General features: G+C 40.8%; 2 protein-coding genes across 2 annotated transcripts; one reads left to right on the top strand and one right to left on the bottom strand.

The window, feature by feature from the left end:
* Positions 1 to 8,224: 8,224 nt before the first annotated feature.
* On the top strand, positions 8,225 to 12,724 carry LOC133731673 (sorting nexin 2B-like). Its single transcript, XM_062159072.1, has 5 exons — positions 8,225 to 9,596; positions 9,687 to 9,896; positions 10,097 to 10,357; positions 11,088 to 11,174; positions 12,118 to 12,724. Exons 1-5 carry the CDS (start codon positions 8,505 to 8,507, stop codon positions 12,196 to 12,198), a joined length of 1,731 nt encoding a protein of 576 aa, XP_062015056.1. The 5' UTR covers positions 8,225 to 8,504; the 3' UTR covers positions 12,199 to 12,724.
* Positions 12,725 to 13,187: 463 nt separating this feature from the next.
* LOC133731622 (PRA1 family protein B1-like) lies at positions 13,188 to 14,279 on the bottom strand. The gene has a single exon (XM_062158998.1). The coding sequence runs from the start codon at positions 14,011 to 14,013 to the stop codon at positions 13,375 to 13,377; it is 639 nt and encodes a 212-aa protein (XP_062014982.1). The 5' UTR covers positions 14,014 to 14,279; the 3' UTR covers positions 13,188 to 13,374.
* Between the last annotated feature and the right edge of the window lie 2,503 nt (positions 14,280 to 16,782).

The following is a 16,782-nucleotide window of genomic DNA, read 5'->3' as shown; positions in this document are numbered from 1 at the left end:
GAATGTTTCATTAAATTCCACCCCTTCTCGTTGTGTAAAGCCTTTGGCCACTAACCTGGCCTTATACCTTTCAATGCTTCCATCTGCACAAAGTTTAGTTTTGAACACCCATTTGCAGCCAATGGGTTTGTGTGCTTTTAAGGGCTCAACTAGTGTCAAACTTGGTTAGCTTCCATTGACTCTAGCTCAGCAACCATTGCTTTTTTCCATTGTTCACTCTGTTCACTGTCTATAGCTTGTCTAAAAGAGGTTGGGTCTGTGACTTCTCCAATGTCATAATCAGCCTCTTGAAGATAAACCTGAAAATCAGTTGCAAGTGTTGCAAGTAGGGCTGGGCGTCTGAGCCCGAAAGACCGAGGACCCGATCCGAACCGAGGAAAAAAGCCCGATTCGGTTCGGTTTTAATATTGAAATTTTCGGTTCGGTCTAGAGCCCGACCCGAATTAACATAATCGGTTCGGTCTCGGGCTTCAATATTTCAGGGACCGAAAGCCCGAACTGACCCGAATATTATATCTGTTGCCACATATCAGCCTCCCTCTCTCTCGATACCATCTCAAATTCTCAGCCTCAGCTGTCTAGAAATCTCCCTCTCACTCTCTCAGTTCCTCCCTCACGGTCTCACCCTTCTCTCTCTGTCTCTCCGTTCAGTACCAACTGCTGCTCCACTGTCCGTCTCTGAAATCCCCTCCGCTAGCGACATGCACTGTGATTGGATTAGAAGCTCCCGATGTGCGCCTCCGCCATTTAGCCGTTTCGATTCTCCCGTTGCTGGCGCCGTGACGCCGTCGCCGCTCCGCACAACTCAGTTCGGTACTTCAGTGAGTAATCTAGATTGAAATCAATGAATGAAATTGATCTATGGGATAAAATTAGTCTGTGTTATTCAGAATTCCAAGTAAGTTGCTACGATTCTCACCTCTGCTGTTCTAATACTATCAAGTTTCACTTGCAAATTGTTCTAGTAAACACCTTGGATATCCAAGCCGCTGCCTTGTGGGGTGTCGCCGCCGGCACCACCGCTCTTTGGGTTGTCCAGGTCAGTAAAGCTCTCATCTTTTTGCCTATTTTAGATCTGGGTTTTCGTTTTTGAATTAGATGGAACATTTCTTGTGCTTAGATGTGATTACAGTATGTATCTTTTTACCCATGTTGGATTGATTTTGATGAAAAGGCTATAATTGAGTTGCAGATTAGAAGTCACAGAAGTGCAGTTTGGAAAACAGGGAAAATAGTTGAAGTTTGTTGAACTGGCCCGAAAAGCCCGAAAGACCGAACCGGCCCGAACGGGTTCGGTCTCTGTCGGTTTTCACTTCGAAAAAAGCCCGAACCGATAGTCTCGGTCTTAGTGATTTTCGGGCCCGACCCGACCCGCGCCCAGCCCTAGTTGCAAGAGCTGATTTTCTCTCTCTTTGTGATCTTCTTAAAGGTTGTGGTTCAACAACAACTTGTGCCTCATTCTGAACTTGAGTTTCTGGTTCAGCTTGTAATTCTTGCCGCTATATGTTCACTGTTTTGTTCATGCTCAAAATGGTCATTTTGAACAATGGGAGCTGTCGTTGCTGTAGCTGTTTGTATTTCAGGTATCTGAAGTGGTTCTAAGTTGGCTGAAATTTCAGTTTCAGTGAATGTGGCTTCTGGTTCCTCTTCTAGAACAAGTTCTAATTCCTCAAAACTATGTGAATACTCAATCTCATCAAGAAAAACAGCTTTGTTGGTCTCAATGATTCGAGTGGAGTGTGAAGGACAGTAAAATTTGTAGCCTCTTGAGTGTTTTGGATACCCTATAAAGAACCCTGAAACTGTTTTGGAATCGAGCTTGCTCTCTTTAGGATTATAGGGCCTTGCTTCAGCCTTGCAGCCCCATACATGTGTGTGACCAACACTAGGTTTTCTGTTTTTCCAAGCTTCAAAGGGAATCATATCTACTGCCTTGCTTGGGATTCTATTGGTCAAGTAGTTTGCGGTCTTAAGTGCCTCACCCCATAGAAAAATAGGCAGGCCAGAAGTGCACATCATGCTTTTGACCATGTTTAAAAGTGTCTTGTTCCTCCTCTCAGCAACACCATTTTGCTCAGGTGTTCCAGGAGTTGTGTATTGTGCCTTAATCCCATTTTCTTCTAAAAACAATGCAAAAGGTCCCTTGTGTTGTCCACTTTCGGTATATCTCCCAAATTACTCTCCTCCTCTGTCTGACCTCACCACTTTAATCTCCACATTCAACTCTTTTTCAGCTTCTGCTTTAAAGATCTTAAATTTTTCTAAGGCTTCTGACTTGTCTGATATGAGATAGACATAGCAAAACCTAGAAAAATCGTCAATAAATGTGATGAAATATCTATTCTTACACACTGTTTCTATATTGAAGGGACCACAAATATCAGTGTGTATCAACTCTAGCAGGCCAATGCTTCTTACTGCTGTTTTCTTCTTGTGGTTAACAAATTTCCCTTTAATGCATTCAATACACTCTGTGAGATCTGTGAAATCTAACTCAGGCAACACATTCTGCTTAACTAGTTGTTTCAGTCTATCTTTTGATGCATGGCCTAGCCTCATGTGCCACAAAAAAGCTGATTTCTCATTAAACTTTCTCTTTTTACCACTTATGTTTTCTGTGCTTTCAATCATCATTACTTCTTTAGGATAAGAGCAGTTCAAAAGCCAATAATCATTCACAAAAGAACCAGATCCAATAACACGGGAACCATGGGATATCTTTATTCCATTGAAATCAACAAAAAAGTTGAAATGTTTTCTAGCCAACAAAGCAACAGAAACTAAACTCCTCTTCATCGAGGGAACATAATAGACATTCTCTAGAATGAAATAATGACCAGAACCTAAATCTAATCTGACATCACCAACAGCCTTCACAGCCACCTTCATCCCATTTCCCACACAAATGGTCACTTCATTTTTCCTTGGCTGCCTGCTCCTTATGAACCCCTGCATAGAGTTAGAAATATGCACAGGTGAGGCAGTGTCTAAAGTCCAAGTATGAGGCTGAACATTAACTAAATTAACCTCAATAAAAAAGGTTGAGTCCATACCTTTCTTAGCTGCCCACTTCTTATAAGCATCACAATTTTTCTTCATATGGCCCTCCTTTTTACAGAAAAAGCATTTGAAGCTTTTCTTCACGTTCACAGCCTTTTTGGGGTTCTTAGAGGTGCTCGCAGTGGATGTAGAGGCTTTTCCCTTTCCCTTTCCAGATTTCCACTGCGGTTTGGTTACTAGGTTCACAGTTGCAGTGTTGCTCTTTCTAATTCTCTCATCCTCTTGAACCAAAACAGCAATCAGTTCATTCAAGGACCATTTGTCCTTTTGAGTGATGTAGGTGGTGTGTAGATTATCAAACTGTTCTGGCAAAGATTTCAGTGCAAGATTAACAACCACTTGATCATCTAGTCCCATGTCTAGAGCAGCTAGTTGGCTAGAGATGTTTATCATCTGCATTATGTGTTCTCTGATGTTGGTGGACATGTTGTATTTCATGGTCATCAATTTGTCCAGTAGCATGCTAGCTTCAGCCTTATCACTAACTATGAACCTTTCTGCAACAGCTTGCAAAAGTTCACTGGCCAGCTCTTTCTGAGGGATTCCTCCCTTAATGGCATCAGTCATGGTTTTCAAGGTTGTTAGCCTACAAATCCTATTTGCCCTACTCCATTCTCTGTAATAATCCTTCTGCTGATCTGTACTCTCATAAGTGAGAACAGGTTCAGGCACAGTTAAACACCAGTCTGCATTTTGCCGAATGAAGTAGAGATCTAGATCTTCTTTCCATTTCTTATAATTGCTACCAGTAAGGGGAATGATCGACTCAATGCTAATGGGAGTTGTCAAGTTCATCGCTGAAAAGATGAAACAAAACACACTAAGTTTTATGCTTTAATTTTTATGTATGAAATGTATTCAGTTTAAATATGAATTTCATAAAACATTCAAAGAACCATGTCTTCCATTCAATAAAAGAAAGAAAACGTAGAATACATTTCAATCAATCTGCATACATTTCCAATAACAAGTCTACCTGTTTGGCAAAGCACATGTTATTCCATTTTTCCTTTTCACATAACCATTGCAGTATAGATCAAGTTTAAAATCAATTTACTCAACACATGTATAGCAAGAAGAAGTAAATCAATTATGCTTTAGATGACCTATGCTGCAGTGTTAAGTGCCTTTTGCTAAGTTAAATCTGTGATTGTTTAAAAGCTTCTGTTGAAGATACAAACTCAGTTTTAAGTAGCAAAAGCAAGTTCCAGTTTTTCACACTTGATAATCAGTTAATATCTCAAAATATGTTGTTGTGTGCAATATATATATTTCAAAATATTAGTGTGATTTTAAAAAAACTTTTAGATTGATGTTCCTGACATTCTCATTCCACAGTGATTATCTGCTAGAAAATTTCATCAATCTAGTTTGTGACTAAAGTCCTGACATGCAGTAATTATTAACTTGGGAGAATAGTTATAACAATTTCATGCCAGAAATTTCACAAAATCAATAGCACAATCTTTATAAGAACATGGTACAATTACACACCTCATATTGCAAGAGAACAAAAAATTCACCAAAAGGATAACAATTCAATTGTACACATCAATCAGTGAATAATTATCAAACAATATAAATGTAAGTTCCATCTGGGCACCAACCTAGTATCTTAAATGCCCCCCAGGAGAGCTCTAGGGTTCTTACAATAGATTATGCAGAAGAATATGTAATCTTAGTTTTGAAAGACAAACATACCAGATTGCTTTCCCGCGCTGCAAAACAAAGGTTAGCATGATGCAATTCATGTCTATGGTGCTTTTCCAATTCGATTTGAAGCTTAGACAAAGAAATTTAGCCAAAATCCCCAAAATTTCTTAATTGAAACTATTTTTCTGAAGAACCCAAAACCCAGGTCTGAAGGAGACTAGAAAAATGTCGTTGTAAACACGTCATGTTCTGTGGTTTTAGAAAACGAATTTGGTTTTTGGGCCCTTGTTGTTTCGGGTCATAGAAAGTTGGGCTGGAACTGTCCTTTAGCCCGTTTGCTTCATTTTGTAGGAAAGCAATTTTCCAAAAAAGCTTTTGAAACAAAATTGATGGTTTAAGGTTTTGTGGTTCCGCTCTGATACCACATGTTGAACTTAATAATACTGAAAGTAATAATACAAAGCCACAAAACTCATAAACACATGACTCAAGCAACAGAACATGGTATTATCATAACCAATGTATAAGCTCAAATCTTGGTTAGTCGTACTAACCTTGAGAAGCCATCCTTCAAGCCTTCAAAAGAGATGGATGGTATATGAACTGATATCTTGGAAGAGGACTTCTACAGAATGCTTTTGTGAACTCTGAATGGGAAGAGTACTTAACTTACTCTCAATAGCTTCTGCAGGGACCTCCTTTTATACTAATCAAAGTATCTCAATAGCTACCCCATCAACAGCACGTTGAGTCCTACTTCAACTATATCTCTTAACCACACTACTTGTAACAGCCCTATTGTTAAGGCATTTCAAATTCCTTATCTTGTACACGTTCCAGTTGAATACAAGACTTAGTCAAGGGGTTAAATCACATCATAATCTCTTAATAACTTGCTCTGCATAGCCACAGTAATTATCAATACTTAAGGTAACTAATAGTTTGTCCAAAATGCTTCTTACATATAGTGCATGATTACAATTGATCAAGTCCCCCAATACCACATTTCGAAGGTTTACAATTCAGCCTCAATAGCTCTTTACTATCAAAATCACAGAAATCGAGAATTCGAAACTGAATGTACCAGGAGCAGCCATAGGGCTATAGGAGTCCTTAAAATATCGACCAACGGCTGCCACATTGTCTCCGGGACAAATCTGATCATGAAATGATTATGTGCTACTTGTACAGTTGTATCCATTTACACTAATGGAATCATCTAAAATGCTACTTATACCCAGGAGCAGAAGTCAAGATGCCATTGACCTATGTGCCATAATTATTACCAGATGATCGACAACAATCTAGAATAGGCTGGTCCATGGGCTAAAGCTTTTCATTTTTTTGTTTTGCAGTATGCGACAATGGCATCATCTGATCCAAAAATTGAATTGATGTGAAAGGCAGCGGATTGTTGAGAGTGAGACCGGGTGTCTTTTTGGAGGCTCTGGGAAAACCTAGCAAATTAACAATATGATGACAATCACGAAGCCCTTCCGTACGCCAACACCAGATGCAAGCCAGGCTAGCTAACCGTGTCTATGCTTGATTTTTTTTTAATCAGGGGGGAATAGTATATTCATCACAAGCCAGAATAAGCCGTTACATACCCTTCCGCTGTCATTGAAAGACATAGACAGACAAGAAGATAGTGGTATTACCCACAAACCACAAGTGGTACATAGAAATAGAAATGGACCTACTCATTATACATTCAAAGATGTAGAGGTAGCCGAGACCCTTCTTCGATACTACTCTAAAAGCGCTAGAGATACATAGAGTGCACATTGGTGCTTAGCTTCCTAAATACAAGGAATTTATTGTAATTAGACAAAACTAAAAACATAAATAGACTAGGGCAACAACCCAACCCAAATTACCAGCCTACTAGGCCCAAGGGGATAAAAGCCCAGAGCCAAAGTGATGGGTTTAAGCTCGATCCCAATTCACCACCTCCCAGCACAAGTGCAACCTCACCGCCGCCGCCCCATGCCACAAGACGGCGACCATACTGTCATGACTCCATTGCACAAAAGACATCACCGCAACCCCATGCAATAGTCCAAATCCAACCGGAGTTGGAAGAAAACCAGCGCATACGGAGTTGGAAGAACATCTTCCTCGATACCACCCTGTTGCTGTCACCGCCAACTAGAGCAAAATTGGATCGGTCTCTGATCCAACCCTAACGCCAGTCACCACCCTTGCGTCGATGCCCAAACCCAAACTTGCAGTCGAGAAGCTTCGAACCAGATCAAGAGTGACCCACCACAATTATCTCCAATCCATCCATCCCAGAAGCCAAGGCAGATGAAATACCCTTCCGGCAGCTAACCCAACGGCAACGCTGCGACACCGGTGCTACCATTGGTCGCCGCCGGACAGAAACGCTTTGGTGAAGTGGTCGCTCTCTCACAGCGCTAGGGCTAAGAGAGAGAACACTTGTTCAGTATACAAAGTCCGTGTCTATGCTAGATTAAATACACAAAAAAATATTATATTATTTTCAAATTCCATGGGAACCAACTTCAAATTTTGTCAAAAATAAAAAATTTGTCCTAGACAATGACTTTCTATCTAAAGTTGTGGATTATAACACATGATTTTTTTTTTTTTCAAAATCGCATGTTCTTATATTGTCACCAAAATCTTTGCACCCCAAAATCATAATTTTTAAACAATTCTAAAATTGATAGACCGCAAACAGAAACTCTATTTTCTTTTATAATTTTTCAGAGTTAGAACCCAAGGAATCATAATAAAAATATAAAAATCATTAAAAAAAAAAAACAGGTCGAGATTTTGGTGATCTGTCACTTGGAGCAACTCCTAAAATCAATAATGAGATTATGACACACAAGAATTTCAATAAAAATGAGTGTTGACAAAGTCTAACATGTCAAAATATGTCATGGCATACCATGAGTGCTCCAGTGTCACCTCCAAAGTGACAAAGCATGTTAGGCTTATAATCTTATCATTGATGAAGTGTGATTTTTAGAATGAGTTCCAATTGACAGATCTCAAAAATCTCGACCTAATTTTTTTGGTTTTCAAAAATTTGAAAAATAGTAAAAGTACAGAATTACTAAAGTTTAGGGGTGAGAAAATTTTGATAAAGAAAATAAGAACATGCCTTCAGCCATAAAACCATGTGCTATATTCCACAAGTTTGGATAGAAAATTATTGTCTGGGACTTTTATTTGTATTTTTTTTGAAACAATTCTGGAGTTAGTTATCACAAATTCAGATAAAATATACAACATCTATTGATGATGTACCGAACTTCACTTGCATAGACACGATTAACCTGTTTGACGTATGATTCCAAAGAGTAATGAAATCCATTGTGGTACAAGAGGGGAATCACCACGCAGTTTTACGTGCCCAATACTTGTCTAACCACATTCAAACCCTCAACAAAGTCTCAAAAAGCTATACCAATCCCAATGATTCCAAGCCAAGTAAACCAAAACAAGGCTGCAAGCTAGGTTCCAAAGGCAAAGATATCCAATCCAACACCCCCAAAGATCCAACTAACTAAAACCCATCGCGTTTTTCTCGTCTTTACTAAGCACACCCCCCAAAAGGCCATGTGACTCCTTCGTCTTCTCCAGCTAGCTCTGCCCATACCAGTCAGTCTTCCCCTCCTTCTTCTTCTTCTTCTTCTTCTTCTTCTTCACACTTCAACACCACCACAGCTCTTACCGAATGCTTCAATCTTCGATTAATCCAATTGATTGCTGATTTCGCCGCTACTGATTTTGATTTTGGAGCTGGTGGTATAACCATGATGGGCTCTGAGAACCACCAGGACCATCAATACGGTGGTTCGAAAGAAGAGATGGAGAGTCTCGTCCTCGACGACCCGCCGCCGTTGAATAACGGCGGCGCCAGTAAGTCGTCGTATTCGAATTACCGCAGCGCCATGTCGTCGCTCTCCAACACGCCCCACCCGCTCTCGTCTATAATCGTCTCCACGACCCCGGCCCCGGCCGATTCCGATCCGCTTCTGACTGCGCCACCGCCGTTCCGCGATCTCCGAAACCCTAACGGCGCCGACAGCTCCGCGTACGTCGACCCGCCCTCTTACGGCGACGTGGTTTTCAGTCCGTTGGATGGCGAGACGATCGGCGAAATCAACGGCGTCGAGAGTCCGAGCAAGAGCTCCGACCATTCCAGCTCTTATTCGCTTTCGCGATCTTCGTCTTCCAGCTCCGACTACATCAAAATCACGGTTTCGAATCCTCAGAAGGAGCAGGAGTCCACGAATTCGGTTATTCCCGGAGGGAATACTTACGTCACGTATCTGATCACGACGAGGACGAACATTCCGGAGTTCGGCGGATCGGAATTCGGAGTCCGGCGGCGGTTTCGGGACATTGTGACGTTATCGGACCGGCTGGCGGAGGCCTACAGAGGGTTCTTCATTCCGCCGCGGCCAGATAAGAACGTGGTGGAGAGCCAAGTGATGCAGAAACAAGAGTTTGTGGAGCAGAGAAGAGTGGCATTGGAGAAGTACTTGAGGCGGTTAGCGGCTCACCCTGTGATCAAGAAGAGTGATGAGTTGAAGGTGTTTCTGCAAGTTCAGGGGAGGTTTCCGTTGCCGATGACCACCGACGTGGCGTCGAGAATGCTGGATGGGGCTGCTAAGCTGCCGAAACAGTTGTTCGGCGAGAGTTCCCCGGTGGCTCCACACGAGGTGGTTCAGCCAGCGAAAGGCGGGAGGGACTTGCTGAGGTTGTTCAAGGAGCTGAAGCAGTCTGTGGCCAATGACTGGGGAGGTTCGAAGCCGCTTGTGGGAGAGGAGGATAAGGAGTTTATGGAAAAGAAGGACCACATGCAGGAGCTCGAGCAACAGCTCAGCAATGCATCTCAGCATGTAATGTATACTGAATCGAAAACTATCTAATTGTTTGTTGTATATGTCTAGAGTGATTAGTTGATTGGATTTTCATGTTCTGGTTTATAGGCGGAATCACTTGTAAAAGCTCAACAAGACATGGGAGAGACTATGGGAGAGTTAGGACTAGCATTTATAAAACTGACTAAGTTTGAAAATGAGGAGGCCTTGTTCAACTCTCAAAGAATACGTGCTGCTGACATGAAGAATGTGGCGACTGCTGCTGTAAAAGCCAGCAGATACTATCGAGAATTGAATTCTCAGACTGTCAAACATTTGGTAAGTTTTACCTTCGTCTTTCATTACATTTCCAACTGTAGAGGTTAATTTGTTATAATTTAAGTAGCAAATTCTCTATGAATGGATTGCTTGACAATGGTATAGGAAGTTGAGTTTTAGCCTCATTCAGCCCAATCCTAAGTGTTGATTTGGATCGAAATCAGTAACCTTAGTAATGATTGTTTATACAATATTTCCAGGACACATTCCATGAGTATCTTGGGCTAATGTTATCCGTCAAAGGTGCATTCTCGGATCGATCAAGTGCTTTATTGACTGTTCAGACTCTTCTATCAGAATTGGGTTCATTGCAGTCGAGGGCTGAAAAACTTGAAGTTGCATCAAACAAAATTTTTGGTGGTGACAAATCAAGGACTCGCAAACTAGAGGAGTTAAATGAAACCATAAGAGCTACTGAGGATGCTAAGAATATAGCAATCAGAGAATATGAGAGAATCAAGGTACTTTTGAATTCCTGAAATTATTCTAATGTTCTGCTAGTGAAATTAATTTGTCTAGTATGTGCACATGGATTTCTTGCCTAGGTTAGAAAACCTCATAATATTTATCTAAGCTTCTATCCAAAAGTTTTGAATCCCAATTAGTTGAGTGTTCTGTGTCACCCCTGTATTAGTTCTGTGTCATTTCTTTGTTTGTTTTCCAGTTTTTCTTCCAGATTATATGTAGCTGTCCAGTTCTTGCAGTGCCTTCATACGAGTCTGTCTTTAAGTTACTTTCCGAATCAGAGGATCTGCTGTTATGTGTCTCTTTCACAATAATATTCATATGCCTGCATTCTCAACCGTATAGTGTGATTGACCTCTCTCATCCAAAGGAATTACCCCAGTCTGATTAGATATATGATTAACTTATGGCATTGAAGTACACAACAAAAGTGTTCTCGTGATATTTAAATCATCTTTACATGTCTTGTTGCAAAGAAATCTGAATAGAGTGACATAAGTTTTTTTGGATATGTGATGTATAAATTTCAGTTTCTAGTCACCAATGATTGCATCTTTTTGGTCTCCTGTGTGATAATTATGTAATTGGCATTTACTTTACATATTGAAAATTATGTTACTGTTGACTTTGTTGGCACTCTTCCCTGTTGCTGTTACTGGGTTTGAATTGTCTCAGAATATATCTTCATCAGAACTTAGAGTTGATTAATTTTATGATAAAATGCAGGAAAACAACAGAAGTGAACTTGAGAGGCTTGACAGCGAGAGGCATGCTGACTTCTTGAACATGTTGAAGGGGTTTGTTCATAATCAGGTACTTAGTGATTGTGCTCCTGTTAACGTAGAACGGGTATAACTACTAAAAAAAATTATGTTCCATTCCCTTATAGTCTGCATATGAACTGATTTTCAGTGCTTCCATGAGTTCGTCTGGGATGGTGGTTTATAAGATAAGATGAACCTGACCCTGCTAGATAGAAATTTTAGCCAGAATTTTGAAATTTTGCTTGTGCATGTCTATTTTACTTCTCATAGTGACTATTGAGAATTAATGGCGTTTGCCATTTGTAGAGGCCTGAACTGATGCTTTGACTAATGACATGAGTGGAAGAGTGGCTAGTGAACAGTAATATAACTTGTAGGTGACTTGGCCAGGAGTTGATTTGCTGTTGGGACTGATTGTTACATGTGAACTCTTTTGGTACTATTGTATTCTGATCAGTACTGACAGCCTCAGCCCTTCCCTTTGAGTGCATTTTTGGTTTTTCACCTCCCCCTAAAAAAAAAAAGGAATCAAACTGTAGGTGATTCACAGAATTTGAACGTGAATAGGTGGAATACTGACCTTCCCACCCCTTCGTATAAAGTTTAAGATCTTTGTTGAAGTTGCTTGCTCTTGTTTTTTCGCTCGAGTCATGTGAACAGTGAATTTTATAAAGCAAATAATTTTTAATTCCAAATTTGTTTAATGTTGATGTTTGTAACAATTTGGTAGTGAGACCAAACTGACAGTAAGTTTGATCTTTCCCTGTGCACTGTTTGCTGCTTTAATTTTCCACTTTATCATATTTGGGAGAGACAAGGGGCTGTTAACAACTTAACATCCCTTATTGCGAGCCAAGAAAAAGCCAAATGTTTTTGTGCTTCTACATGTTTCAGTGTAGTGCTTAATTTACTATATATGATCCTTCTCATTATCTTGTTCCTTTTCCTTCCATCCTAACGCGTAGAGCATTGTTCTTTTGTCTGATCAATAGGTGGGATATGCCGAGAAAATAGCAAATGTGTGGTCCATGGTTGCCGAGGAGACCAGTTCGTATGCACGAGAGAGCTCTTGAACCCCTGTGGCTGTAAATCAAGTTTTCGCCTTTTCTTTCTTTCCTTTAGATATAATTGATACCACTTGAAAGGAAAATTACATTACATTCATAAGAAATAACCAAAGAAAAAGGGAACCGTTGATAGTTCATAAGTTTATGTTTCCCGAGGTTGTATCTGTTACATAGTTAATTACACGTTTTTAGAGTTCATACCGTAAATTGCTGCTCCTTATTTGATATTTGGTGGTTCTAATCTGCTGAGTTGCGGAAAATGAGCTATGGGGAGGAGATCGTGGTGTGGGATTGGATCGCTTAAATCCTTAGAATGAGTGTGCTTTAATTGTTTGGTAATTCTTTCCTCATGCTTTTAGATGGCCAGATGGGCTTTGCACTCTTTTGTTCACTGCAAGGCTCATCTGCATGTAATTACTTTGTTTAAAAGTGGAACATTCCAACTGATTGTTCTATTTCACTTGCATGATTAAGGACAAAATCCTGATCATATCATTTCCTTTGATAGTAAATTCATTGACTTCATTGTTCATTGTACATGTTTGTTTTAACCTTCTGCAAGTGAAGGAAAACTCTTGTTTTTCATAAATGATCATTGAGCCTAATCAATATAAGAGCCTGTAAACACTTATTTTTGTGGTTCAAAGCATTCACCTTTATACTGAAGATAATTTTAGATATACTACCTTGTAATTATTATTTTTTTTTTTTCATTTTCGGGTACAAATGAGGTCGCAAAAGTACAAGAGTAAATGTCCCAATGTCCGCATTCTAAGGATTTAAGAGATCCCAATGTTCTCCCTCGCAACAATCCTATTTGAATTAGGAGCCCCAACAAACTTCCACAATAACAGTAGCAACTAGATTCAGCATTAGTGTCATGAACAACTATGGATGGTTTGTAATTTTCTCATCTTCGTGGAATTACAAGAATAAAAGATAAATCATATAGAAATTCCAAGAATCTGATAAAACCAAATGTACCAATCAATGAATTTCCAATAACAATCTCAGTATTATAGATTTCTTCAAATAACAACTCAACAAAATATGAATAGAAAAAATGAATATCTTGGGTCAGTTCTAGATCCTCTTCTTTTCCTTGTGGTCAACTAGTGGTCCTCACCCACCGGAGTATGATATACTCTGTACACCTTCCGAGTTCCGAAGAAAATCAAAAACCTAGACACGTGACATCATGCTGGCGCCAGCAGAGGAAGCGGCCCCACTGAACATCGAAGCGAATCCAGAACCCAACGGCTGCGATTCATCCAAGAACAGATCCTCGGGATCCCTAAACGCGCCGTGAGCACAGACGATCCCGACCCCCACCATCAGCGCCGTTATGAGCAGCGACAACACGCTCGTCATCAAGATCGCGATCAGCGTCACCAGGCCCAGCCCAAACAGCACCTGCGTGTCGGAGTAAGTCCGGCCCAATATCACGAGCGGCTGATCCGACTGTCGGTGCGAGTAGAGGAAGATCCACGCGGCGGCGAGGCCGACGAGGGTGAGGAGAGTGAAGGGGTGGGAGAGGAGCGAGTAGGCGAGGACGACGGCGAGCACGATCAGGTAGTTGACGCGGAAGTAGGCGGCGTTTTTCCTCACGCGCGAGGCCGCGTCGGAGAAGGAGGACGGTCGGGTGAAGGCGGTGCGATCGACGAGCTCGGTCCAGGGGCGTTGGTTGACGAGCGCGTTGCGGGAGAAGCGGGAGAGGCGCGTGAGGATGGATCGGAACGGCGGCAGCGGAAACGAGGGTGGCTGTGTGGACTGTTGCGAGGAGGAGGAGGAGGACATTGGGATCGAGGAAGGCGAGGACATTGGTGGAATTATGGGAGAAGATTGGGGCTGCGATTGGGAAAAAAGATTTGGGGCTGAAAATCGGGAGACTTCACGGAGAAAAGGACTTGGAAATTTCGGGTTGAGTCGATGACTCTGAGTGAGGAGATTTTATATGGAAAGGGGGTTGAGGATCGGGGACCGTTGATCATGGAATGGACGGTGATTATTTATGTGGGGGGGGTTTTGGGCATGTGATTTGCTTTGCTTGCATAGTGAGATTGGATGGATGAGAGGCCGAAGGAAACGGCGGCGTATTGGTAGTCATAAAGCAGTCTAAATTGGAGGATTGATTATTTTATTAGGGGGTATGATTCGATCGATCGTGTGGACGCGCATTAGATCGAGCACAGATAGTGCCTGACCCCACCTTCTTGGTTTCTTCGAGTTGGATTTAATTACGATGCAATGCCATCGTTTCGGAATAGGGTTGCGATTGTTGGAGGTGGTTATGGCGGGTTGAGAGTTCAATTTTGGCGGGTCATTTGAGCATTTACATAAATTAAGGGTAGTAAATTGACCCATAAGAGAGAAAAAGTTAACGCCCTGCTATAGAGGGGTCGGTCGGTCGGTTCATATATAAAATATCGAAATTGTCTTTTCTGATTTTACTAGTTTTGATATTAAAACATTATATTTTAGATCATTTGTGTTATGATCCATTTGAGTTGTTTTTTCATAGAGATTTCACATGATGAATGGTTGTAATTTTGGTAAGTATCTAATTCAACTTAATGTTTGAGAGTTTAATTTATAGTAGATGCTCCATTTTCATTTTAATTATTTATTTATTTATTATAGAATCTTGTTCATTTTCAATGAAATTTCAAAGTCTTTTTGTCTTAACAAAATTTTTACCATGCCTTCACACTGATATATGACACATGTCGTGTATTTCTGCCATTATCTTTGTTTTTATTACTTTAACAATTAATGCAACGTTTTTTTTTTTTTTTTGGACAACTTGAAACACCCCATTAATAAAACCAAGGGGAAGAAGAACCCTTGAAAGAACCAAACAAAGAGCCAGGACCAAACCAACTAAATGAAAGGTGGACCTGGAAACCCATCATACAACAAAATTTCAAGTAAAGAGGAGGGAGGGGTGACGAACCCAGTTGGAAGGACACTTCCCACTGTTAACTAATGAAGCAACAAGATGAGCTGCTTTAGTAGCCTTTCTACTAATCCAAGACCAGTTAAACTATCGGGTTGAAGAGAGGTACGGGACTTGAGAAATAATGGTTGCAGCTTTCCAATCAGAGGCAGGGAGATTATGGGAGATGGAGTTGATCAGAGTTTGAGAATCTAAAGAGATAATGATATCCATATGAGGGAAGGAGTTTGCCAGATGAATTGCTTCCCGAACTGCTAATGCCTCTGCTGCCAAAAGGGAAGGAGCGTGCAGATTTTCCGCTTTACCGGTAATCAAAGAACCTTTCCAGTTTCTAGCCAAAGCTGCCACTTCACACATAAGGGTGTCCTTCTGCCAAGAAGCATCAGTATTGATGAGGATGGCATTGACAGGAGGGGGAGACCACTTAACAGGAATAGAATTGGGAAGGGTGTGACACCCTAAATCTGACTCTAAACTCGCTAATGAGTGAGCTGCAAGGAATTCACTCGCCGCTTTGAAAGCAGACAAAGCAATCTTGATTGGATATGGAGATAGCTTATTAAAAAAACAATCACATCTATGCTTCCAAATTCTCCACAGAAAGAACACAACATGAGTGACAAAATCAGTATGGGTATCCATTTGGCTTATGTTGAAGAGCCAATTTTCAAAAGAAGTGATAGCTTGTAGAGGAACTTTGTAAGCTAGGGGATGAGCAAACCAAGCACTTACAATCCAAGGACAAGTGAGAAGAGCATGTTCAGTAGTTTCATTTGGGTGCTGGCATAATTGACACTTAGCTGAAGATGCAATATACCTTCTAAATAAATTGCTCTTTGTTGGAAGGATACCATGACAAGCACGCCATAAGAAATTTTTGACTCGAGGAATTGTGTGAAGCTTCCAAATCCAGGACCAAAGACTGCTAGGAATAACAGATGAATTATGAGGATGTTGCATTACTCCAACTTGAGAATGAGAGTGAGGAGATGATGACCTGACTTAACAGTAAAACCACCGCTTCTGGTGTGAGGCCATATCAACGTATCAGAAATGTTTTGATCAGTAATAGGAATAGCAGAAATCAAGAAGGATTGTGCAGGTGTAATGAGGTCTTTGACTTGCTCCAGATTCCACGTTTTTGTGTCCCAATTGATGAGAGAACTAACCTGAAAGTTCCCATGGTCCAGCGGTAGATGGATCAATGAAGGAGGGTTGGAAGGGATCCACGTATCACTGCCGATATGAACAGAAGTTCCTTTACAAATGTTCCAAAGAGATTCAGAATGAATAATTTCTCTACCAATTAACAGACTTGACCAAATCCAAGAAGCTGAAGCACCTTTTCTTGCGAAACGAAAAGAAGTCGATGGAAAATACAGTTGCTGCAGAACACGAGCCAGTAAGTCTCCAAGCTTGTTTAGCCAGCAATGAATCATTGAATTCTTCCAAATTTCTGAATCCCATTCCACCGTCTTGTTTAGGCAAACTTAGGAATTTCCAAGACTTCCAATGCAGTCCATTAGAATCTTGATTTCCCTACCAGAAATTTGCCAAAATAGCATTCAATTAATTGAGTGCAAAGAGAGACCAGAAATTTAAAACATGCCATAGGATAAGTTGCGATAGCTGTG

The sequence above is a fragment of the Rosa rugosa genome, chromosome 2, assembly GCF_958449725.1.
Source record: "Rosa rugosa chromosome 2, drRosRugo1.1, whole genome shotgun sequence".
NCBI lineage: Eukaryota > Viridiplantae > Streptophyta > Magnoliopsida > Rosales > Rosaceae > Rosa > Rosa rugosa.
This window is presented reverse-complemented; position numbering and strand designations above follow the sequence as displayed.

What these genes read in the sequence shown, in the direction of transcription:
- LOC133731673 (XM_062159072.1), top strand. Translation starts at nt 8,505, where the DNA reads ATGATGGGCTCTGAGAACCACCAGGACCATCAATACGGTGGTTCGAAA. An exon ending in GAGAATATGAGAGAATCAAG is followed by an intron (nt 10,358 to 11,087) that starts GTACTTTTGAAT and finishes GATAAAATGCAG; the next exon opens with GAAAACAACAGAAGTGAACT. An exon ending in AGGGGTTTGTTCATAATCAG is followed by an intron (nt 11,175 to 12,117) that starts GTACTTAGTGAT and finishes TCTGATCAATAG; the next exon opens with GTGGGATATGCCGAGAAAAT.
- LOC133731622 (XM_062158998.1), bottom strand. Translation starts at nt 14,013, where the DNA reads ATGTCCTCGCCTTCCTCGATCCCAATGTCCTCCTCCTCCTCCTCGCAA.